Genomic DNA, 26,051 nt, shown 5'->3' on the forward strand with positions numbered 1-26,051 from the left:
CAGGCCAGAGTTAAACTACTGGAGAAATATGACAGGAATAAACAGATTCTGTGGCAAAAAGCATAATTAGTCTTATTTTAAAAAAACCGCCTTTTGACCAGGTACAATGGCTCACGCCTGTAATCCCAGTGCCTTGGGAGACTGGGGCAAAAGGATCACTTGAGGCCAGGAGTTTAAGACCAGCCTGGGCAACATAGCAAGACCCTATCTCTATAAAAAACAAAATTAGAAATCCCAAAAAGACAAAAAAGAAAAATACTTTTAAAAAAGGCCTTTAATCTTTTCAAAACTCCTAGAAAACATCTTTCTCACTTGAAACATAAAAAAATACTTTGAAAAGCCATAAACACAAAGAAATAAAACCATAGCAGCAATAACAAACAAGAGATTCTACCATGACTCTGCATGCTTGAGAAAGAGGAATTCCAGAACGGGATCCATGGAGTGATGACCATGCATGTCTACGTGCAGCACTCAGCTTGTTAAGGCACACTGCTGCTTCACAGGCGACACAACTCTGCTCTATTCTGCATAGTACAGACAAGTCAAGCATTTACCTCCTGGCTTAGAAGAGGCCGTGCTTCAAGGGCTATCCTTTTCTTATGCTCCTCTTTTACAGGCATCAGGGGCTTGAAAAACTTTGGCGGCTGAGGAGAGAATGCTTTAAAAGGGCTGACAGTTAAGGCATGAGGAGTCTCTGATGTACAACCTGGGGAAGATGAGAAGTTATGAGGTTACAGATACTGAATACTTTTTAAGCAAAACATAGGAAATGAGGCAATGACCCAGCCATGGGAATATCTAGGAGAACAATGAAATTCATAGGCTAATATTTGGCTAAACATTAAAACAGAGGTACGCCCACCCTGTGCAACATAGGGAGACCAGTCTGTAAAAAAATAAATAAACAGATAGCCAGGCATGGTGGTGTGCACCTGCTGGACTTGCTACTCAGGAGGCTGAGGCGAGAAGATTGCTTGAGCCCCAGGGGTTGAGGCTGCAGTGAGTTATAGCGGTGCCACTGCACTCCAGACTGGGCAAGACAGAGAGAGACCCTGTCTAAAAACAAAAAAAACAAACAAAAAAAAAAAAACAAACAAAAAACCCCAAAAAACTATGGAACAGATGTAGGCAAGAATAGAGATAAATCTGTGAAGTCACAAAGAGTTACTAAAGTGCTAGTGTGTGTGAACAAGGTGAGATACCAAATTTCTTCACTCTTTTCAAGATCCAGCTTAAGCACCACTAACCAGACCAATTTCAGCTCATGCTGATTTTCCATTTCTCTGAATTCTCACAGCCCTTATTATCTGCATGTTCATTTTGGCACCTTATCATTTAACATCTTATCTTCTGTGTATCTTATTTCCATAATTATATTTTAAGACAGAAAGTAGAGGCTCAATAAGTACTCAATGAATTAATACTGTGTAAATTTTCTTGCGAGCCTCTTTTTTCTCCCCCATTGGGCCACCCTGCTCTATATGACTAAGAGAGGACAATTCTTTCTTGCTTGTATCATTTCTTATCTCTTTGGCCTCTTTCCTCCCTTTCCAATTTGCTGGTATAATGGCGAATACACCTTATATTTTACCTACTGATATAAGGTATAAGGTAACAGAACTGATACATATGGCCAAAGAATACAGTTCCCATTAAGGCACTGGTAGACTACATAATTTAGGTAATAATGTTACCATGAATCAAACTCATTTTGGGTATCATTTTTGAAAACTGCTTTATGAATCAAAGTCATGTTCTTTTAAAAATTCCTTTCAGTACACAAACATGACAGAGCTGGATATTCTTCTGGTAGAAAATAATAGGATTTGCGTGTGTCTCAAAACTGGACTTCAAAGTCAGGAAATGATATATGAAAAATGATTTGGAAGTTCTAAAGTGATATACAAAAAGCCTATTTGAGTGATATGTTGGATACAAAACAAAAATAAATAAGTGAACGTGATATGTTCCATTCAGTAAGACAGTTTTGAATCATTTAGTTAATTAGAATATCAGCTCCATACCTTATTATATGCCATTAATGAAAGACATTTTTTCACGCTTTTTCTAAGTAATTACAAAGAAATATCACTGCAAAATAATCTCACCACTGCCTTCTTTATTCCTTCGAGGAGAATCCCTGGGTAAAGTTCCATAACATGCTACATCTTGGTAACTGGAGCTGTAGTCAGACATGTCCAACTGGTTCTCTGGCCAACCCTACAAGGTAAAAATACGAGTTAACTGTAATTGAGTCACTCTAAAATGAGAAACAAAGCCCAGGTTGGAGTTTCTTCTATTTTTTTTAATGGCAGTATATGCTCTTATTTTTATTATGAAATATGTCAAATATACAGAAAAGGGCTGAATATTGTTAAAAATACTGTCATACCCAAGGTATACCCAGAGTGAGTAAACGTTAATATTTTATTATATTTGCTCAAAGGTTTAATAAAATTATTACAAATGTAGTGTAATCTTTTGGTCCCATTCATCTTCCTTCCTCCCCAAAGGTAGTCACTTTGAGCAATGTGGCATATATCCAGAGTGACTTGGTAATTTAATGACCAAATTGAAACACTCTCAGAGGACAACTGTTCCATCAGTAATTCTGCCTAGGTAGCAGGCACAGCTGGGACTGTCCAAGGCAAATTTGGCAGTGTGGTTACTCTACCTATATTTGAGATTTAGAAGTTTCAAATAGGCATAAAGTATTGATATACAAAATAGAGAAAACTCTGGCATATCATACGAGCTTACTTAATCTTATTTCAACTTCTCAGAAGTTGATTGCCTCTGAGGACTAAATTTTAAACTTCTTAAGGACATAAATCTGTGCTTACACCTTTTGGATCTAGTCTCTAGCACAGTAACTCATATATAATATGCATTCAAGAAATATTTGTTGAATAAGATAATGTTGCAATCTGTCCTTAATTTTAAATCTCGTTTTATCCATTTGAAATAATTTTGATTATGCTATGGTGGATGTAACACCTTCTCCAATCATTTAGAGTTAAACCCACAAACACACAGATATTTATTCAATTATGTGTGGTACTGTCCTGGTATGGAACTTATCATGGTAAGTAACAACGTAATACTGAAAGTGCGTAGCAATTAGCTGGGCATGGTGGCTCACGCCGGTAATCCCAACACTTTGGGAGGCCAAGGCGCATCAATCACCTGAGGTCAGAAGTTCGAGACCAGCCTGGCCAACATGGCAAAACCCCATCTCTACTAAAAATACAAAATTAGCCAGGTGTGGTGGCAAACCACTATAATCCCAGCTACTTGGGAGGCTGAGGCAGGAGAACCACTTGAACCAGGGAGGCGGAAGTTACAGTGAGCCAAAATCGTGCCACTGCACTCCGGCCTGGGCAACAAGAGTGAAACTCTGTCTCAAAAAAAAAAAAAAAAAAAAAAAAAAAAGTGCATAGCAATACCACATCAAGTATTTGAACCTGGGAATGGAGTTGTGGAGAGAGTTATTTGCTTACAATTAAGATGGGAAGCCCAGAGATTTTTCTTTTTCTTTCTTTCTTTTTTTTTTTAAATGACAGGATCAACCAGGTAAGGCCCAGAGATTTTAAACACACCAAGATCCCACAGCTTTCCAGACTGAGATTCTGCTGAAAACCCAGCCATGCCCATAGGTGCATACCTTATCATCTTCATCAAAGCCAGAAAGGTCTGGTCGGCTGGAAGAGACCTATAAGAGAATGGTTTTAGCAATATGGTTTATATATTTAATATATTTTTTTTTTTATATAAAGAAAAAGAATGTCACAGTTGAAGCCTGTAGTCTTCATTCTTTCCCTCCTCTTTCTTCCCTCTCCAGGAGTAGTGAATACTCTCAATTTGGGGTTTATTTTTCCCATACAAGTTTTATATAATTGTATGTGTATATACTCATAACCAATAGTTAATATTATTTTGCATATTTTATTTATTTTTTATTTTTTAATTTATTTTTATTTTTTTAATACAAACAATCCCACAGCATTTATTGCCATCTTGTATAACACAAGGGTAATCAAAACAATATGAATAAATGTTCATATTAGACAAAGGACATCTAAAAACAAACTGTATTCTTCTCAACAATTTCTCACTTCATTGATCATTTCTAGTTGGAGACACTTTGTAGCAGAGTAATATTATCTCCTTTCAGCATCATCTGACCCAGTTGTTTTCTTGACTTTTTTTTAGAATGAATCTCTTCTGCATCATCTAATACAAGGTTCATATATTCATCAAAACCAATGATACAGCCTTCTATCCACATATTCACTTGCTTGTAGAGCCACACCTGAATCCGGGATCTATTTTTAAGTATCTGAAGATGAGGCTGATGGGCTGCACCATAACCTTCTGTACTTTCTGGCCCTGGCCACTGGTATGCCATGGTGAAATTTCTATTTTGCGTATTTTATACTTCACATAAGTGGTATCTTACTACATACAGTCTTATTCAATAGTCTAGACAAGTATTGATATGTGTACTATTTTTAGTATCATTTAGTTCTAAATACAACTTGTATATTTATGAGAATCTCTAGAGTATATATCTAAGGGATGAAATCTCGGGGTTGTACATAAAGTATGAGTATATTTTTACTGCTTTTTCATACAGGTTTTAGAATCAGCTTATCAAATCTTACAAAAAATTCTGTTGAGAATGATTAGCTTAAGGACATGCCAATTTTTTGATACTGTGAATTCTCATCAATGAGCATAGTCATAGTCACTATTTCAGTATAGTCCTTCTTTTTGGGGATAGCTGTATTCAGGTTTTCTATTTATTCTTGATTCAGTTTTTACAGGACATTCCACTTTATTTAAGTTTTTACATTTATTGGCATAACATTAGCTTATGAGGTCTCGCTATGTTGCCCAGGCTGGTCTCAAATTCCTGGCCTCAAGCAATCCTCTCACCTTGGCTTCCCAAAGAAATCTAAAGTCTTGATCAGATTGAGGTTGAAAAAAACTTGTTTTTTTAGATTACTTCATAAGCAGTTTTTCTTTATTTTTTTTTGAGACAGAGTTTCGCTCTTGTTGCCCAGGCTGGAGTGCAAGGACACAATCTCGGTTCACTGCAACCTCCGCCTCCCGGGTTCAAGTGATTCTCCTGCCTCAGCCTCCCGAGCAGCTGGAATTACAGGCAGGTGCCACCATGCCTGGCTAATTTTGTATTTTTAGTAGAGATGGGGTTTCTTTTTTTTTTTTTTTTTTTTTTTTTTTTTTTGAGACGGAGTCTCGCTCTGTCGCCCAGGCTGGAGTACAGTGGCCGGATCTCAGCTCACTGCAAGCTCCGCCTCCCAGGTTCACGCCATTCTCCTGCCTCAGCCTCCCGAGTAGCTGGGACTACAGGCGCCCGCCACCTCGCCCGGCTAATTTTTTTGTATTTTTTAGTAGAGACGGGGTTTCACTGTGCTAGCCAGGATGGTCTCGATCTCCTGACCTCGTGATCCGCCCGTCTCGGCCTCCCAAAGTGCTGGGATTACAGGCGTGAGCCACCGCGCCCAGCCGAGACGGGGTTTCTCCATGTTGGTCAGGCTGGTCTCGAACTCCCGATCTCAGGTGATCTGCCCACCTTAGCCTCCCGAAGTGCTGGGATTACAAGCGTGAGCCACCGCGCCCGGTCTTCTTTACTTTCTAAGCTAGATGTTTACCTAATTCTTTTTCACTCTATTTTTTAATATAAGAGCTATAAATTTCCTAATAGTAGCCCTCATTCTCTCATTTTTTTCTACTGTCTAGTATTCTTCTTTATACAGAATTATAGGGAATTTAGGGCTAATAATGTCTAACTAAGTACCACTTTAACTGCATCTCACAAACATTGATCTATGTACCATTTTTATTCTCATTTAGTTGTAAATACATCCTAATTTCCATCATAATTTCTTCTTTGAGAGATGAGTTCATGAAAAGCGTTTTTCAATTTACAACTACAAGTCGTCTCTCTTATCTATTTCTAATAAACGCATTGTGGTCAGAAGAAGTAATCTGTGTGATAAAGACTACTGGGATTTGCTCTGTAGCCCACTGGAGGACAATTTTTGTAAGTGGTCATCATGTTTAAAATAATTTTCTGGCAATTCTGGAGAACAGGAAGGCAAATAAGCCTGTGGTTTTCCCTGGAAAGACCTTACTTCTACTCAGCTGCTTCTGGGAAGCGGCTGCTTTGAAGTGGTCCATGCACTAATCTGTCTCTGTGACAGTGCCCCCCCTGCTAGAATCAGTTTCTGTCAATTGGATTTTCTAGATGAACTGGTTGAAAAAAATAATCAAAATGGTCAAAGGAACAACTAGGCACTCCAAGAGTGCCTACATGCAGCTGACCCTGGCAGAGCCAGCATCCAGGGACTCAGCTGCCAGGATTCATAGCTGACTCCACCATCTCTAACCAACTAAACTCAATTTATATCTTAAGGAACTTCTTTCAAGGAGATAACTTGCTGAATAGGAATTCACAAGATTGAACAAATGGCTCAGTCTTAGACAACTGTGCTCCCTGGTGTGCGTCCCTGGTACAGAGAAGCAGGCTACACTTCGGGATGCCCACACCAGGGCCATAAGCTCTATTGCCACTGTGTGAACCCCACCTTCCCCCACCCCAGAGCCTGAGACATGTCACATAGGAGCAGATCCTTGGCAGGATGCACTTACATTATGAACATTTGGTGTACTGAGGCTCCTCCGAATGTGCCGGGCTTTGGTGGAAAGTGCTTCTTTGACTGTGACGGCCTGTAAACACAATAATTTGAAAATAACACTTTTTTTTTTCTTCCAGAGATGGAGTCTTACTCTGTTGCCCAGGCTGGAGTGCAGTGATGCGATCTCAGCTCACTGAAACCTCCGCCTCCCAGGTTCGAGCAATTCTCCTGCCTCACCCTCCCGAGTAGCTGGGACTACAGGCGCACACCACCACACTTGGCTAATTTTTTTTTTTTTTTGTATTTTAGTAGACACGAGGTTTCACTGTGTTGCCCAGGCTGGTCTCGAACTCCTGAGCTCAGGCAGTCTGCCCACATCGGCCTCCCAAAGTGTTAGTATTACAGGCATGAGCCACCGCACCTGGCCATTACTTTATGTTTTATTCTAATTATAAAAGTAACATATGTTTATTTATAGATTTAAATATAGACTACATCAGTTCTATATACACACACATTTATAAAACTGAAATATTATTTTACCCATTTATTATTATTTGCTTAGCAATTTATCAAAAACTTTCTTTTTTGAGACAAGAGTCTCGCTCTGTTGCTCAGGCTGGAGTGCAGTGGCGCAGTCTCGGCTTACTGCAACCTCTGCCTCCCAGATTCAAGCAATTCTCCTGCCTCAACCTCCTGAGTAGCTGGGATTACAGGTGCACGCCACCACACCCGGCTAATTTTTGTATTTTTAGTAGAGACGGGGTTTCACCATGTTGGTCAGGCTGGTCTCAAACTCCTGACCTCGTGATCCACCTGCCTCAGCCTCCCAAAGTGCTGGGATTACAGGCGTGCACTATCATGCCTGGCCTCAAAAACATTTTTTTAAGATAAATAAAACTGCAGGGTGTGGTGGTTCATGTCTGTAATTCCAGCACTTTGGGGGGCTGAGGCAGGTGGATCACTGAGGCAGGTGGATCACAGACAGGAGTTTGAGACCAGCTGGCCAACATGGTAAAACCCCGTCTCTACTAAAAAATACAAAAATTAGCTGGGCGTGGTGGCGGGTGTCTGTGGTTCCATCTCTCTGGAAGGCTGAGGCACTACAGTTGCTTGAACCTGGGAGGCAGAGGTTGCAGTGAGCTGAGATCGTGCCACTGCACTCCAGCCTGTGCGACAGAGCAAGATTCTGTCTCAAAAATAAACAAACAAGTAAATAAAACCAGGAAAACAGCAGAATGAAAGATATTTATGTTGTGAAATTTTTATACAGGTGGACAGAGAAATGTAGAAGAGGTACCTCTAACCATATATCTAATTTGCAAAATGACAATGAAGTGTGATGCTGTTTGTATTTTGTTCATGCAGCAATTCAGGTGGGATTTCCACTAAGGGAAGATTTTTCTGACAGATGCCAATTACATTCCTCCTATTAATCAACACCCACCCCCCATAATGTCAACTACTGCTCTTATGAAATGACATATCTTGTCTTATAGTTCCATTACTTAGTGGATTATTTTCTCTTGAATGTCCTGTTGTCACCTCAAAAGTTAACTCAGGTCTAAAAATCAGGGAGACAGTAACAGTCTGTGGTTAAGCATATGCCCTTTGGAGTCAAGCCGTTTGGCTTTACATCTGACTTTGTACCCCTTCCTAGCTGTGGAACCATGGGTGAGCTAGCTAACTTCTGTCAGTCTCAATTCTGTCATTTGAAAATGGGGATTTCAACAGTACTTACCTCAGGGGGTTACCTTGAAGATTAAATGAAATAATATATCTAAATTGCTCAGGCTCAGTGCTTGGCAAGTAGGGAGTATTCAATGAAAGTCAGTCACTATTTTTATTTTGGTTACTATTTTGCCAGAGTCCTTTCAACAGAGATGGCTCAAGTGCTCCTTCTCTGATAGATTTAGTGAGGTATTTGGTAAGTAAATTCATATCTGTCCACTGGGGGTGAAGGCTGGTGATTTCATTCTCGGTCCAGATATTCAGTTACTTGCCTGCCGGAGCCGTTCAAGACTCAGAATGTTTTCCACCTGCAGCACGCCTCGAGTGTACTTCTCAATGTACGTCTCCCCATCTGATGTGCCTTCGTTTTCACTCCTTGCTGCCAGGAGAGCCAGCGTTTCCCGGTCTTCTATCTCCTCAGTTGCCTAAAAGGACAGGAAGGAATTGACAATACTTTGATGTGAACAATGTTTTCATCCAAAGTGTGGTGAGAAAATGTTTTAGAAGTCTGGAGAATGAACACATTCTCCATTATTTAGATATTGATATTTTTTAATATATATAATTTTTTTTTTTTTGAGACAGAGTTTCGCTCTTATTGCCCAGACTGAAGTGCAAAGGCGCAATCTCAGCTTACCACAACCTCTGCCTCCCGAGTTCAAGCGATTCTCCTGTCTCAGCCTTCCTGAGTAGCTGGGATTATGGCATGTGCCACCAAACCCGGCTAATTTTGTATGTTTAGTAGAGACACGATTTCTCCATGTTGGTCAGGCTGGTCTTGAACTCCCGACCTCAGATGATCCACCCGCCTCGGCCTCTCCAAGTGCTGGGATTACATACATGAGCCACCACGCCCGGCCTAAAGTAGCATATATTTTACCTTTGGTATATTGGATACTATTTCATAGGTTACACCACAGGAATAAAAAATATTTTTCAGGGATATTCTCCTCTTCAAACTCTGCGTGAAACTCTGGTAGGAAAAAAAAAAAAGCTGGATTAAGCTATGTGACAAAGGTAAGTTATTTTGTATTTTACAAATTGTAAAAGCATTACCAGTTAATATGTTTTTGATATGCACAATACTCAGCATAACAGAAAAAAACCGAAGCTAAGAATCCCTGTCTCCAACCCCGAGGGACACTAACGTCCAGCTGTTAGTTGAGAATTTGACTACAGAATCTGTAGCATGTTCAGGATTTCTGTGGTTGCTTCTCTCTCCCATTTGCTGCCTTCCTGTGATCTCTCCAGGGTTTAATCAGTCTTTCCTGAGATGGCTAGAACAACACTGGAGAGGATCAGTTTCACTAGCACCTCTGAGATAGCATCCGTCAAAGCAGTAGGATAGGGATTTGTTTGGAGTCTGCCTTTTGTCCTGGTTTTGTCACTCACCTGCCTGGACCTGGTACTTAATCTCTCAGCCTCCGTTTTTCTACTTTTCAAACAGTGAAATATCACAGCTTCACCGCCTGGTAGGATTATACCTCTCCAATCAGTCAAGGTGAAAATGCCCTTACTGGATGACATTGACCTCTGCTATCCTAATGCCCACTATCTTGGATAAATGAGAATCAGACTCTAACTCGGCCAGGATGGTCATGTTTTGCACATCCCCTACATTAGCACCAAAAAACACTGCTTTGTGCTAGATAGGGGGAAAAAACTTTGAGCTCAGAGCCAGAATGGCAGAATCAGGCCCTGTTATTACCTGTTTGTTGTAAATATTGGCTGCAATCCGTTTTCGTAATACTAACTCCATAGCAGCAGGGTGGCTGAGTTGAACTGTGGTTTTCACAATTAGGTAAATCCTTTCATTCTGTGGTGTGACCCTATTCAAGTGAACAGAATCATGCACCGAGGAATCCCAAGAGGCTGTGGCTGAAACCTACGAGTGAGGGAATGATGAGGAGATGGAAACAAGACACAGGTCAGCCGTAGCAGTTTTACAGGGCATACAAGAGAAAGAAAATAAATTCAAATCACTGTAATCAAATATTTCTTTCCTCACCTTTTTAAAACAGCAACACAAATGTTCTGTTTTTTAAAGGCCCCAGTCTTTCTCCCCAAAGCAAACTATAGCAGTTGAGTGGGAAAGCAGGCCCACAGGCTTGTGTGCTAATCTGAAGCCTTTTAAGAGAAACATGGAGGTGAATTACCTCATCATCACTGTGCTTTATGATGGGCAGGTAGAAAAACTGGCTGCCATGCTCCTTAGGCAGAATGGAGTTCACGCCGGACGCATGGGGGCCGACAAGCTGCTCATTGGCACTGAGGTCATCCGCTAACCACATCAGGGGCACAGAAAAAACAGTAGGGGAAAGTCAGTTTTTCAGCAAACACCAAAAATTTAAATATATGCTTTTTACAGTTGACATTTTTTGTGTGTGTTTTTTTTTTTGTTTTGTTTTGTTTTTGAGATGGAGTCTTGCTGTGTTGCCCAGGCTGGAGTGCGGTGGCGTGATCCAGCTCACTGCAAGCTTCACCTCCCAGGTTCACACCATTCTTTTGCCTCAGCCTCCCGAGTAGCTGGGACTACAGGTGCCCGCTACTATGCCCAGCTAATTTTTTTTTTTTTTTAGTAGAGACGAGGTTTCACTGTGTTAGCCAGGATGGTCTCGATCTCCTGACCTCGTTATCCGCCCGCCTCGGGCCTCCCAAAGTGCTGGGATTATAGGAGTGAGCCACTGCGCCCGGCCTACAGTTGACGTTTACACATAACACATCTTTACTTTTTCTTTCATTCCTTATCCTGCAGCTGAAATAGAGACTCCAAGACTCACAACAGTTTTTTTTCTTTTTTAAAAATTATGTTTAATAGAGATGAGGTCTTACTATGTTGTCCAGTCTGGTCTTGAACTCCTAGACTCAATGCATCTTCCTGCCTTGGCTTCCCGACGTGCTGGGATTACAGTTGTGAGCCACTGTACTTGGCTTTTTTTTGAGACAAGGTGTTGCTCTGTTGCTGATGCTTGAGTGCATGGCCTGATCATAGCTCACTGCAGCCTTGAACTTCTGGGCTCAAGAGATCCTCCTGCCTCAGCCTCCTGAGTAGCTGGTACTGCAGGTACACACCACTATGCCTGGCTACTCTGTAAAATTTTTTGTAGGGATGGAGTCCAGCTTTGTTGCCCAGGCTGGTCTCCGACTCCTGGACTCAAGCAGTCCTCCTGCCTTGGCCTCCCAAAGCCCTGGGATTACAGGCACGAGCTCACCGTGCCCCACAGCTTTTATTCTTTTTTATTTTGAGACAGAGTCTCACTCTGTCGCCCAGGCTGGAGTGCAGTGGCACAATCTCGGCTCACTGCAACCTCCGCCTCCCAAGTTCAAGCGATTCTCCTGCCTCAGCTTCCCAAGTAGCTGGGACTACAGGTGTGCACCACCACGCCCAGCTAATTTTTGTATTTTTAGTAGAGATGGGGTTTCACCACATTGGCCATGATGGTCTCCATCTCTTGAACTCGTGATCCACCCGTCTCAGCCTCCCAAAGTGCTGGGATTACAGGCATGAGCCAACGCGCCTGGCCGCTTTTATTCTTTAAAAATACAATAGGAGCCAAAAAGTTGCCTTGTGAGTCTCCTATAAGACGGAATAACTATATTCTATTGTTGTCCTAGGTACAAATATATTCATTAAACACACCTTGGAGGCTGGGCATGGTGGCTCACGCCTGTAATCCCAGAACTTTGGGAGGCCAAGGTGGGTGGATCACAAGGTCAGGAGTGTAAAACAAGCCTGGCCAAGATGGTGAAACCCCGTCTCTATTAAAAATACAAAAATTGGCCGGGCGTGGTCGTGGGTGCCTGTAATCCCAGCTACTTGGGAGGCTGAAGCAGAAAGTTGCTTGAACACAGGAGGTGGAGGTTGCAGTGAGCTGAGATCACGCCACTGCACTCCAGCCTGGGTGACAGAGTGAGACTCTGTCTCAAAAAAACCTAAACAAAACAAATCTTAGAATTTTGCTGCTTTCTGATGTCAATTCCTCCTGTAAACTGTTAGGTTTGTTATCCTACTTAATAACTTACTATAAATTAGAGATTTTAGCAGTTAAATTACCTATTTAAATCAAAGTTCTGAGCATTGGGAGAAATATGAAGATTATCTTCTTCCAACGTCCTATCCAATATGGGGTTTACCCTTCACAAATCTCTGTAAATGGCCAACTAGTCTTTGTTTATATACCTCCCAAGACAGAGAACTCTATCTTATGAGGCATACATTCAACATCTAGGCTTTAAAAAGAAAAAATTCTTCACATGAAGAGCCAAAGCCACCCTCCCTGTGTCTTCCATCCATTAGTGGGCTTCCTTCTAGAACAGAGGTTTTCAGGCTCCTGTTTTGAGGAGCCCTAGGGCCCTGCCAAAGGATCTACCAGGAGCTTGCCCACCGCAAACTCAGCAGCTCTGCGGTTGTTTTCTACACGTGGGGTTCCGGTTAATATTTCATCTAGAAAAGGATTGCTCCGCTAAAGCACGTTGGAAACCATTGTTCTAGACTTGCCCAGGTTCCATGTAATTGCAGTATGAAGGACAACCCTGAAGGCAGCATTATAGTGTGATCATTTCTGCCATCAAAACTGTTTGAGGAGAGTTAAGAACACTAGTCAGAAATGCAGACTAATAGGCTCTTGCCAAGCCTAAAGACTCAGACTCTCTGGGGGTGATTACTTTCCAGGGTAATTTCTATGTCCGCTGTTTCAGAGCAACTGCGTTAATGCTCTTGTATGCAGTTCTCAATCACCCTACGTGCTCTTTTTCAAATTATCCACATAATCATGCTTACGTACATTTAATTAGAACAAAAATGTCACCTAGTTTGGCACATGAATGATTAGAAGAGTGATTTAAGGATCAAAATAAGGTGAGTCTGAATAGATTACAAACCTTAATTAAATACAATAATCCCTGTGACTTTAAGTGTCTACTTACCATTCAAATCGAGGAAAAGAACTGGTATGTGGGTTTCCATTCCAGGAGGTGGGATCCTAAATTTAATAACAACATTTAATCATAACAAAATATGTATTTTACATCTTGTTAGCTGATAAAACACCGCAGAGCCGTGGAAGCAAAGAGAACCATGGTGGAGATGCAGTTTCCACTAATGAAATACTTTCATATTTCTTGACTTCCCTGTAGACATAAATCATGGGAATTATACGACTTACATAAAAGAACTTCCAGTTATATGAGTTACATGTAATTAATTGAAACAAAGATAATTTTAAGCCTTTCTAAAAATAATTCCCGTGAGAGGGAAAGGGAAGGGGGATGTTATTAGGGTGGTAACGGGACAGGATCAGAGCCTAGAAGAAGTAAACAAAAGCTGAAAGGAGGATAGAATGAAAGATGTGTGAAAGGAGGTAGGGTTGTGTACAGAAGAGATCAAGCAGTGTTTTATCAAAAACTGGACCAGGGATGGGCGTGGTGGCTCATGCCTGTAATCCCAGCACTTTGGGAGGCCAAGGCAGGAGGATGGTTTGAGGACAGGAGTTCAAGACCAGTCTGGGCAACACAGGGAGACCTTGTCTCTATAAAAAAAAACAACAACAACAAAAAACACTAGCTGGGTGTGGTGGTACAAGCCTGTGGTCCCAGCTACTTGGGAGGTGGGAGGATGGCTTGAACCTGGGAGATGGAGGTTGCAGTGCACTGAGATCGTGCCACTGTACTCCAGCCTGGGAAACAGACCCTGCCTCAAAAAAATAAAAAACAAAAAAAAAAAACCCCCCAACTTGCCCAGCTGCAATAGAATGGCCTCAGAGGCCTCTTAAAGTGAAGAGTCCCTTTAGAAATACAAATTCCTGGCTGGGCGTGGTGGCTCACGAGGTCAGGAGATTGAGACCATCCTGGCTAACACAGTGAAACCCCATCTCTACTAAAAATACAAAAATTAGCCGGGCACGGTGGCGGACGCCTGTAGTCCCTACCTGGGAGGCTGAGGCAGGAGAATGGCGTGAACCCAGGAGGCAGAGTTTGCAGTGAGTGGAGATCTCAGCGACAGAGTGAGACTCCATCTCAAAAACAAAAACAAAAAAAGCAAATTCTTACTTAAAAAAATAAAAAAAGAATAGTCGTGGGTCCTTCCTTTCTCTTCTGAATCAAAATAACTAGGGATGACACCCAGGCCTACATGTTACAAACACTCAAGATGATCTGAAGTTTCAAAACACTTTACACCAGAGAGACTGAAGTAGGGAGAAGAACTGTCGAGAGAGGGTTTTGAGGGCCAGAACAAGATTGGGGTGAGCAGGCTGTCCATAAGAAGTGGCTGGCAGAATTACTGCAAGAGACCTACAGGATTCCAGCACAACAGCAGGAACTGCAGGGAGAAACATCAGGTTATAAATTATGTGCCTGCAGATTCAGAGTTTCTAGTTTCAGAAAACAGACCACAAAATTGATTACATTTCCGTTTATCATTAGAGATGCGGGTATTGTCACTAATGTTTCTATGCCTGTTCAAAAAAGACTAACTGGGCATGTACATTCTGTGTTCAAAAGGAATCTGATTTCTCTTAAATGCTCTGGATATATAATAATAAAAATGAGAATGAGAATAAGCAGCATCAGCTAGGATTTAACGAATGGGTATGAAAAGTATTTTATACACATTATAATATACAAGATAATATTATCATATATAAGGTATTTTATATACATTATCTCTAATTCTCACAGTACTACCAAAAAGATAGCTCCACTAATGTATTTTCTGCCCTCTTCAAATACTTTCCAGCCAAGATAAAAGAGTTTCTGGAGATCAGGGAACAATGTCCAAGTTGCTTATGCAGAGGAATAAAGGAGTGGGATATGTGATTCCTGGCCAGGTAATCAATGCTCTCTGGCTTCCTGTGGGAGAAAGTTGGCTTCAATGGGGAAGGAAAAAAGGGATGGAAGCACTAGAGATGAGTGGACATTCCCTAAGCAGTTCAGCTGGTTGGCATTTTCTGTGACAATCCTGGAAAGTCTCTTGCATGGCTCTTGCCACAGGCGACCTGTACCATCTCATCTCCCTCGATCTGCACAGAAGGGAGAGCAGCCTTACCAGTCGGCAGGTGCCCCAGGAATCCCACTGCCTGGGGCCGGCACCAGTACAGCATTCCTTTCCTCGGTCAGCCCTACCCACTGCTCCACAAGCTGGGCTTCCCGCTCCACATCGTCCTCTGTTTTCTCTGCAGAAAAAAATGAGGGGATCAATGCCAACAAGAGAGAAAGTATGACTTCTCAATTTACAAGGAACAGATTTTGGCCTGGGCAACATAGTGAGACCCCATCTCTACCAAAAAAAAAAAAAAAAGCAATAGTTGGGCAGGGTGGTGGCAGGCATGCCTGTAGTCCCAGATACTCGGGCAGCTGAGGTGGGAAGATCACTTGAGTCTGGGAGTTCAAGGCTACAGTGAGCTATCATCACATCACTGTACTAAAGCCTGGAAAACAGACAAGCGACCCTGTCTCAAAAAACAAGCAAACAAAAACAATAAACAGATTTCATTCAGAGCTATCTATAAGTGGCTTAAACATCCACTATGTCCCTAAAATGGATTTGAGTCTTTGAAGTTCAAGCAAGAGCATGTATAGGGAGCTGAGAGGGGCTGTGACACCAATTTAAGGAACCATAAGCCAGAAATAGCAGAAAGGGCATTGGAAAAGCAATTACGAGACTTAGGTTATTTTGCTGGTTCTGTAATTTGGGGAAGTTATCCAACAGATGAGTCTCCCTAACCTGTCAAACAGGGATAAAAGAAGTCATGTCTACTTCATGTACTTGCTGGAAGGATCAAATGAAATATGGACGTAACACTGCTTTACAGAACTATACATGATGCTACAAAGACAGAGGATTAAAAAACACCATAGGCCAGGCACGGTGGCTCACGGCTGTAACCCCAGTACTTTGGGTGGCCGAGGTGGGCAGATCTCCTGAGGTCAGCAGTTCGAAACCAGCCTGACCAATATGGTAAAACCCTGTCTCCACTAAAAATACAAAAATTAGCCGGGTGTGGTCGCGGGCACCTGTAGTCCCAGCTACTCAGGAGGCTGAGACAGGAGAATCACTTGAACCCGGGAGGAGGAGGTTGCAGTGAGCCAAGATCGTGCTACTGCACTCCAGCCTGGGCGACAGAGCGAGACTCTGTCTCAAAAAATAAATAAATAAATAAATAAAAAATAAAAAACCCACCATATTCCTTACTCTGTAAAATCACCTTTATTTTCCTTGAGGCTTACCATGAATGGGATTTTATTTGATACACTTTGAAATCCGCTTATTCATAATTCAACTCTGGGGCTCCCTGGGTACAGTCAAAGTGAGTTTTCATTAGCAGCCTGAGCACATACACAAGGCAACACCACATGTCGAGCCAAGGTGTTTTCCTGAGGGAGACTTTCCGCTAGCTTCTACATGAAATGGATTAACATGCATGATGTGTGTGTTCTTTGCTGCAGAACCAACCACGTGAGTGGACCATGATATCTGGATGAGAGACTAAGGATTTTAAGTGCATATTTCTACTATAGAATCCAAGTGGTTACTGCTAGCATAAGCAAGCTGCACCCTTGGAGGTGGGTGGCAGTGAATGGAGCTGCAGGGGCCACCCTGAACCAGCGGAGTGCATGGCAATGGCCCAACAGTGGATAGGTGCTGACCTGCTCATTCAGTTGCTGTATGTCCTAGGTCCTGGTGCCTAAAGTACTTTGTATTGACATACTGGTATTTATCACATTGTGTTCATCAAAATGAAATTTGAATTTGACATTTAATGTCACAGTTTTATGAGATAACTCAGAGTTTTATGAAAATGTATCACTTTCAAATTTGGAGGCTTCTTAAACCAACAATGTATAATATGATTGACTAATGTCTATAACTGTTACAAGTTCACAAAACTAAACAGGCTGGGTACAGTGGCTAACACCTGCAATTCTAGCAGTTTGGGAGGCTGAAGTGGGAGGATCACTTGAGTCCAGGAGTTTGAGACCAGCCTGGGCAACAAAGTGAGACCCCCCCCCATCTACAAAACATTTAAAAATTAGCCGGGTGTGGTAGCTTGTGCCTGTAGTCTCAGCTAGTCAGGAGGCTGAGGCAGGAGGATCTCTTGAGGTCAGGAGTTAGAGGCTGCAGTGAGATATGATCCTGCCACTGCACTCCAGCTTGGGTGACAGAGAGACTCTGAGACTCTGTTTTTTTTTTTTTTTTTTTTTTTTTTTTTTTTTTTTTTTTTGAGACAGAGTCTCACTCTGTCGCCCGGGCTGGAGTGCAGTGGCCGGATCTCAGCTCACTGCAAGCTCCGCCTCCTGGGTTCACGCCATTCTGTCTGCCTCACGAAGCTGGGACTACAGGCGCCTGCCACAAAATTTTTTGTATTTTTTAGTAGAGACGGGGTTTACCGTGTTAACCAGGCTGGTCTCGATCTCCTGGTGAAGCCCGTCTCGGCCTCCCAAAGTGCTGGGATTACAGGCTTGCCCGGCCGAGACTCTGTCTTGTAAGATACTACTGTCCAGTTAGGGGAAGAAAACAACCTACTGCCATTGTGTAAAAGTGAAAAAGGTACTCCCCAAAAGAGAGTCTGATCTCACATACCTGTTTTATTGCTGACTTTTTTTATCTGTTCATCCAAGTATTCTCGTCGTTTAATGAGTGCATCTGACCACCTCTCCCTTACGCAGTTTAAGTCTTCTTCCTAACATCAGGGAGGGAAAATACTTTCCTGTAGACTGTACAGACAACGATTTCTTTCTTTCTTTTTTAAAAAGATGTTTAAATTGACTAGGAAATTTTTCATTAGGAAAAGCTATTGAACATTGCTGTGTGATTAATATGCAAGAAAGCAGAGAGGCCTCAGTAACACTGCATGTTGATCAAGGATGCTGTTGCCCAGAAATCAGAGCCCCTGGATCTCCAAAAGGATAATTACACTTAAAAGCAAGACAAGCTCAAACTATACCAGCTGTCAGATTTTTTTTTTATGATGAGTGTATGTATATTTAAATCGTAGCTATTCATTGCAGGATTTGTGATCCCAACAGAAGGACAGCACGAACACAGCCCAAACCAAGTAACAACAAATGGAATGGAAAATGACAGGCATTTTCATAGCTCATAGTTCAGTGGTCACTGATAACACAGATTTTCTGAAATGCAAAGAGTAGGTCAGCAGAGAACTTTTCAAACTTGCCACAAACATTTTACTTCCAACCACCACCATGAGGCTAACCAAAAATCTCCCATGCAAACCCCAACATGCAGTCAGCCATGCTTTAAGAAATCCCCTAGGCAGTCATTGGACTGCACTGTGAAAAACCTGCCAGGAAGCGCACAAACAGCCGCAGGACGTTAGTCAATGGCACTGCTGAGATTCAAGGGGATACTGATATTTCCCTTAAAGGTTCTTCTTAGTGGAATTATGAGTAGGGAAAGAAAATCCATCAATTCTATTAAAAATGCTCTTTGACTTGCCTAATTCTAGTGTAACACTTAAGACGTTACATCAAGAATAGATACCTTTACCTCTGAAACTTTACCAACAGTGTACCCACATTTTTTTCCCCCTGAGACAGAGTTTCGCTCTTGTTGCCCAGGCTGGAGTGCAGTGGCACAGTCTCGGCTCACTGCAACCTCTGCCTCCCAGGTTTAAGCGATTCTCCTGCCTCAGCCTCCCAAGTAGCTGGGATTACAGGCGCGCGCCACCACGCCCAGCTAATTTTTGTATTTTTACTAAAGACGGGGTTTCACCATGTTGGCCAGGCTGGTCTCGAACTCCTGACCTTGTGATCTGCCCGCCTCGGCCTCCCAAAGTGCTGGGATTACAGGCGTGAGCCACTGTGCCCAGCCACTGTACCCACATTTTACATGTAGGAAGGCACCCTGGGAAAACATCATTTGACGATGTGTGTGGAGAATCCGTACAAAGACTGGGCACCAAACCCAGAAAGCTTCATCTTGGTTTGCTGCTTTGACAATTTATACATAACCCCACACTCCATGATATCAGGCCAGTCAGTGCTGACTAGGTATAATCTCAATTTGTACATCTATATATTTTTTCTAGATTTCCAACCAGAAAAGGCTGAGATTTAAATTCTATAGGTTATGGAGAACTAAGTGTTACCCAAATGAGAGAAGAAAGCTGGCTAAACAAAACACAATTATGTGCATAAAATGTCTCCAATTTTCCTATTCAGCGGAAGTCTTGTGAAGTAAAATGGCATATTACAACAATACTAGCTCTTGGATGTAAGGAGCAAAATGCACTTTAGCATAGGAAAGGTAAGAGTCTATCTAAAAGATTATGGATGGATAACTACAATATTTTAAGATCATCCATTTTTTAATTAATTAATTAATTTGTAGGAGACTGGAGTTTTATTATTACTCAAATCAGTCTCCAGATCATCCATTTTAATACAGTGATAATGATATTGCTTAGCAATAAGACAGTAAATCAAGATGGCATAGCAAAAAGGCAGTATTTGGTTACAAATTTTGAACTGACAAGGCAATCTATAGAAATAGTATTGTGTTTGAATACATATAAAGCAAATCAAAAGCAAGTGAAAAACTGCATATTCTCGCTCTAGGGCCCTCCTTCCTCCTCCCTGGCCTCTGCTTTGCGAATGCTGGCAATTAGCAGTAGCTGTGCCCCATGCCACAGGATTGACAGCAGTAGCAATACCTGATAACTATCCATATCATCACCATCCTCATCATCTCTCTGGTAGGAAAAAATAAACACAAAGGACAAGCATTTTGTTTTTTAAACAGCATACAGGGAAAATAATTATTTTAAGCTTAACACACATTAAAATGGACAGCTCACATACATAAGCACAATAAAACACTAAATTGAATCTCAAAAATGGTATACTAAATTTAATTCACTTGTCTATAAAGAATTTTTCACATAAAGAATCATTGAAACAAATATTTGGCTGGGCTCATGCCTGTAATCCCAACACTTTGGAAGGCTGAGGCAGGAGGATCTCTTGAAGCTAGAAGTTCGAGACCTGCCTGGGCAACATAGCAAGACCCTATCTGTACAAAAATTTTTTTTTTTTTTTTTTTTTTTTTTTTTTTGAGACGGAGTCTCGCTCTGTCACCCAGGCTGGAGTGCAGTGGCCGGATCTCAGCTCACTGCAAGCTCCGCCTCCCGGGTTCACGCCATTCTCCGGCCTCAGCCTCCCGAGTAGCTGGGACTACAGGCGCCTGCCACCTCGCCCGGCTAAGTTTTTGTATTTTTAGTAGAGATGGGGTTTCACTGTGTTACCCAGGATGGTCTCGATCTCCTGACCTCGTGATCCGCCCGTCTCGGCCTCCCAAAGTGCTGGGATTACAGGCTTGAGCCACCGCGCCCGGCCTAAAAAATTTTTTTAAATTAGCTGGATTTGATAGTGTTCACCTGTAGTCCCAGCTACTTGGGAGACTAAAGTGGGATGATCACTTGAGAGGAGGAGATGGAGGCTGCAGTGAGCTCTGGTTATACCACTCCACCTCAGCCTGGGCAGCAGAGCAAGACCTTGTCTCCAAAAAACAAACAAAAAATTAAATAAAATAAGAAATCTCTTAGCTGGGGATAGGAACCAACATAATTGGGCCAGGCCTTACACCACTGTCATACAGACAGCTGATACATATTTTGGGGTAGACTATTTGACTGAGATTTGAGATAGGCTTAGGAAGACAGAATAGCAAAACTACAAGGAAGATTCTCTTGCCCAATCTCAGTTTGAGCAATGAGGCAACTAAGCCTTAAAGGATGAAATGATTTAACCTTACGATCACACAGATAATGGCAGGTCAGAACTGTAAGCCATGTCTGAGGTCTCCAACCTCAGCCATCTTCCCTGATGCAATCATCCCAGGGGAAAGCTGGGGCAACCTCAGGCTATATACATACAAGGGTCTGTACTACACTGTTGAAATAAAAGCAACAGCATACTATTTGGAATATAAGGATCGGTCAGTACTCTCTACTGACCATAACAATCACTTGAAAGAATCACAACTGTCCCAAACACAAGGAAACATTGTAAAATAACTAAATAAAGCAAAAATTTTGGCAAAAACATTTGGCAAAACAAAGTAATCATATTGAAAACAAAAGGGTCTTGGCTGAAAAAAGTTTCCTTAGAAACAAGAATCTAGAATCCCTTAATTGAGATTTATGATTACAAAAGTGCTTTAAGAATATAGTCAAAATTATTTTCATATATACTTCAAAATGAACTGCTTTTTTTTTTTTATTTTGGTAACCATCATTATCAGTTATGTGACTAACTCATTAAATGCAATCCTAATCTCGAAGCAATTTATCTTGAACTAATGCTTCCTATTAATATAAAAGAACAAATAGCTCTAATTTATCATAATTTTTTTTTTTCTTTTTTTTTGAGACAGGGTCTCGTTCTGTCTCCCAGGCTGGAGTGCAGTGGCGCAATCTTCACTCACTGCAAGCTCTGTCGCCTCCCAGGTTCACGGCATTCTCCTGCCTCAGCCTCCCGAGAAGCTGGGACTACAGGCGCCCGCCACCACGCCCGGCTAACTTTTTTGTATTTTTAGTAGAGACAGGGTTTCACTATGTTCGCCAAGATGGTCTCGATCTCCTGACCTCGTGATCCGCCCGCCTCAGCCTCCCAAAGTACTGGGATTACAGGCGTGAGCCACCGAGCCCGGCCTAATTTATCATAATTTTAAACTACGGAGGTAGTTCTATTAACTGAAAACTGGCCTAAGCATTCACGATGTAAAATTGTTGCAAAATCAGCATATTCTGCATTGGTTTCAGCTACTGCATCAGAATAATTGTTTTTTTTTTTTTTTGCATCAGAATAGTTCTAAAGCACTGTGTCAACAACAAAAACACTTAACAGACATAACCTGGAACATGGTAGCAAAGAAAAAAAAAAGCCTTTAAAATAGTTACAGTTCAAATTTTAAGAGCACTATGCTCTTTTTTCTTTAAATTTATTTTTATTTTTGTTTATTTATTTATTCTTTGAGATGGACTTTCACTCTGTCACCCAGGTTGGAGAGCAGTGGCGCGATCTCTGCTCACTGCAAGCTCCGCCTCCCGGGTTCATGCCATTCTCCTGGACCCCAGCCTGGGTGACAGAGTGAGACTCACAAAAAATAAAAAAAGAAGCAAATAGTTGATCTTTGGAATGTTCCTCAAATGAGAACATTTACTTAGCTGATGATCCATACACTGCAGGTCATGGCCTCCCGAGTAGCTGGGACTACAGGTGCCCACCACCACGCCCGGCTAATTTTTTGTATTTTTAGTAGAGACGGGGTTTTACTATGTTAGCCAGGATGGTCTCGATCTCCTGACCTGGTGATTCGCCTGCTTCAGCCTCCCAAAGTGCTGGGATTACAGGCGTGAGCCACCGTGCCTGGCCAAGAGCACTATGCTCTTAAAGAGCATATAGCACTGGGGAAAGGCTAATATTTTAAAGTTTGTAATTTGACAAAAATCAGTTTTAACTCAGAGGTAGAGCTGTTTTTAAAAAAATGCAAATAGTTGCTGGGTGTGGTGGCTCACACGTGTAATACCAGCACTTTGGGAGGACCAGGCAGCAGGATCATTTGAGGTGAGGAGTTTGAGACCAGCCTGGCCAACATGGTGAAACCCCATCTCTACTAAAAATACAAAAATTAGCTGGGCGTGGTGGTTCGTGCCTGTAATACCAGCTACTCGGGAGGCTGAAGCAGGAGAATCGCTTGGACCAGGGAGATGGAGGATGCAGTGAGCTGAGATCGTGCCACTGCACTCCAACCTGGGTGACAGAGAGAGACTCCATCTCCAAAAAAACACAAAAAACAAAAAACAAAACAAAAAAAACACTGGGCACAGTGGCTCACGCCTGTAATCCTAGCACTTTGGGAGGTTGAGGTGGAAGGATCGCAAGGTCAGGAGTTCAAGACCAGCCTGGCCAACATGGTGAAACCCCCACCTCTACTAACAATACAAAAATTAGCCAGACACGTTGGCAGGCGCCTGTAATCCCAGCTACTCTGGAGTCTGAGGCAGGAGAATCGCTTGAACCCAGGAGGCGGAGGTTACCGTGATCTGAGATCGCACCACTGTACTCCAGTCTGGGTGACAGAATGAGACTCAAAAAAAAAAAAAAAAAAGCAGCAAATAGTTGATCTTTGGAATGTTCCTCAAATGAGAACATTTAGTTAGCTGATGATCCATATACTGCAGGTCACGGTTTGAAGCAAACAAACTCAATGTTTTATTGAGCATCAGAGATTTATTAAGCCACAAGGACCTCAGGATTATGTGGACAAGGACCTCAGGATTATTAAGTCTACCTCATCATTTTGGAGAAAAGGGGAACTCAAAGTTTAAATTATACAGCCAAGATAACCATTTAGTAAAGCTCAACTAGACTTAAGAACCCAGGTCTCCTGACTCTAAGTCTAGTGTTCTCTTTCAACTGTGCAGCCACGTAGAAGCTGATGGCTAAGTGAAGGACTGAACTGCTATGAGAATACCTACAATCCCATTTCCTGCTCCACAGGCTGCACACACACAAGGAAAAGTCTGGTGAAGACTGCCAAACCACAGCAGCCCTGTCCTTGCACCCACACTCATACTCTGAATGAAGTGTGGACAGATGTTCCAAGCTAGAGGGAATTTTGGGCTTGAAGAGGGAAGGCAGCGTCTGACAAAGCTATTACTGCCTTGAAGTCCAATAGTCTGTGCACTGACTTTTAGCTTTCAGAAAAGTCTTTGCCTAAAAGCCATGAAGCCAAAAGGAAACCGAGATAGAAGAGAAAACATCCTCGAGATTGGCTGGGCTTAGACTCAGACTCCACAGAGGAGAAATGTTTTCTCCTCAGCACGATAGGGAGAGTGCTCCCAAACAGATATGGCGGTGAGGGAGGCAGATTTAACAGTGATTCTTTCCAGTTCCTACTTCGTATCTGGTAGTAAACTGGGGACTCAATGAAGCACACACATTTTTTTTAGGCTACTGGGGGACAAGTTCCTAATTTTATTTGTTTTGAGACAGAGTCTTCCTCTGTCACCCAGGCCGGAGTGCAGTGGCGTGATCTTGGCTCACTTGCAGCCTCTGCCTCCTGGGTTCAAATGATTCTCATGCCTCAGCCTCCTGAATAGCTGAGACAACAGTCATGTGGCCACCACACCTGGCTAATTTTTTGCATTTTTAGTAGGGACGGGGTTTCGCCATGTTGGTCAGGCTGGTCTCGAACTCCTGGGCTCAAGTGATCCTCCCACCTCAGCCTCCCAAAGTGCTGGGATTATAGGCATGAGCAAACGTGCCTGGCCAAGTTCCTAATTTTAGAGATTCTTTTCATGGAGTACTGAATGTTCTGACTGATAATATGATCAGTTCTTAGATCAGTTCTTAGAGGTTTTTTTTTTTTTTTTTTTTTTTGAGACGGAGTCTCGCTCTGTCGCCCAGCCTGGAGTGCAGTGGCCAGATCTCAGCTCACTGCAAGCTCCGCCTCCCGGGTTCACGCCATTCTCCGGCCTCAGCCTCCCGAGTAGCTGGGACTACAGGCGCCCGCCACCTCGCCCGGCTAATTTTTTTGTATTTCTTAGTAGAGACGGGGTTTCACCGTGTTATCCAGGATGGTCTCGATCTCCTGACCTCGTGATCCACCCGTCTTGGCCTCCCAAAGTGCTGGGATTACAGGCTTGAGCCACCGCGCCCAGCCAGGTTTTCATCTTTTTATTTTAAAAATGAGAATACAATGTTTAGGAAATCAAGATTTAATGAACAAAAATGATCATAAGGACAAATTTTAACAAAAGAAGTAAAGCTTTCAAAGAACTGGTTGATTATGACAATGTATGAAAATAATTTTACACTATAAATAAAAGTGGTCAGGCATGGTGGCTCATGCCTGCAATCCCTGCACTTTGGGAGGCTGAGGCAGGAGGATCACTTGAGTCCAGGAATTTGAGACCAGGGTCGGCAACAGAATGACACACCCTACTCTACAAAAAATAAAAGAATCAGCTGGGCGTGGTGACGTGTGCCTGTAGTCCCAGCTACTTATGAAGCTGAGGTGGGAGGACTGTTTGAGCCCAGGAGGTCAAGGCTGCAGTAAGCCATGATCACACCGCTGTACTCCAACCTGGGCAACAAAGCAAAACCTTATCTTTAAAAAAAAAATACAAAAAAACCCCCAAAAAGTAGATCAGGTCAAGCAGTAATGCCAAAGATACAACATATTTTAGGCCAGATATAAAATAAAATCTGCCTAAAGTAAATGACTACTATAGCATTAGGATGTGTGTGTTTATAAACAGAATTATTATTAACCGACACTAAGCAAACAGATTTTAAAGCTAGAAAAAAGGCAATGGATGGAAATGTGAACTGGGGGAAGACCTACGGTTAAGGCAAGGAATTCTGTTATATTCGCAAAAAGGTCCCCATCGGAGATCATTAAATGCCTTATTTCTGCATTAACCAAGCTTTGTTAAATACTGTTTCAAGTCTGCTTGTCTTACCTGGTAACTGTCCAGCCCTCTCTGGAGTTTGGTGGACCTGGCAGTCACACAACCGATGGATACCGAAAGGATGGCTTCAACCATAAGCGGCAGTGTTCCCGAATGCTGCACAGGTTTCACCGTGACTTGCACTCTACGGGAATGACCCTGAAGAGGGTGGGCAGGG

At 42.3% G+C, this 26,051-nt stretch overlaps 1 protein-coding gene and 1 pseudogene across 10 annotated transcripts in view; both read right to left on the bottom strand.

Moving 5' to 3' along the window:
* Positions 1-26,051, bottom strand: part of KIF13A (kinesin family member 13A) — a 230,601-nt gene that overhangs the window by 11,661 nt on the left and 192,889 nt on the right. For 6 of the 10 annotated variants that reach the window (XM_050788658.1, XM_050788654.1, XM_050788661.1 and 3 more), the window contains 13 exons: positions 25,886-26,032; positions 20,069-20,107; positions 17,977-18,076; positions 15,442-15,568; positions 13,323-13,378; positions 10,553-10,677; positions 10,105-10,281; positions 9,277-9,369; positions 8,669-8,821; positions 6,679-6,756; positions 3,668-3,715; positions 2,112-2,223; positions 558-709 (listed from right to left, as the gene is read on the bottom strand). In XM_050788658.1, coding sequence (XP_050644615.1) covers positions 558-709; positions 2,112-2,223; positions 3,668-3,715; positions 6,679-6,756; positions 8,669-8,821; positions 9,277-9,369; positions 10,105-10,281; positions 10,553-10,677; positions 13,323-13,378; positions 15,442-15,568; positions 17,977-18,076; positions 20,069-20,107; positions 25,886-26,032 — 1,407 coding nt within the window. The remainder of the gene's footprint in view (positions 1-557; positions 710-2,111; positions 2,224-3,667; positions 3,716-6,678; positions 6,757-8,668; positions 8,822-9,276; positions 9,370-10,104; positions 10,282-10,552; positions 10,678-13,322; positions 13,379-15,441; positions 15,569-17,976; positions 18,077-20,068; positions 20,108-25,885; positions 26,033-26,051) is intronic. The other 4 variants (XM_050788663.1, XM_050788662.1, XM_050788660.1 and 1 more) reach the window with 1 other exon arrangement.
* On the bottom strand, positions 3,957-6,207 carry LOC126952219 (small nuclear ribonucleoprotein E-like; annotated as a pseudogene).

This window comes from Macaca thibetana, chromosome 4 (genome assembly GCF_024542745.1).
Source record: "Macaca thibetana thibetana isolate TM-01 chromosome 4, ASM2454274v1, whole genome shotgun sequence".
In the NCBI taxonomy this organism is placed as follows: Eukaryota; Metazoa; Chordata; class Mammalia; order Primates; family Cercopithecidae; genus Macaca; species Macaca thibetana.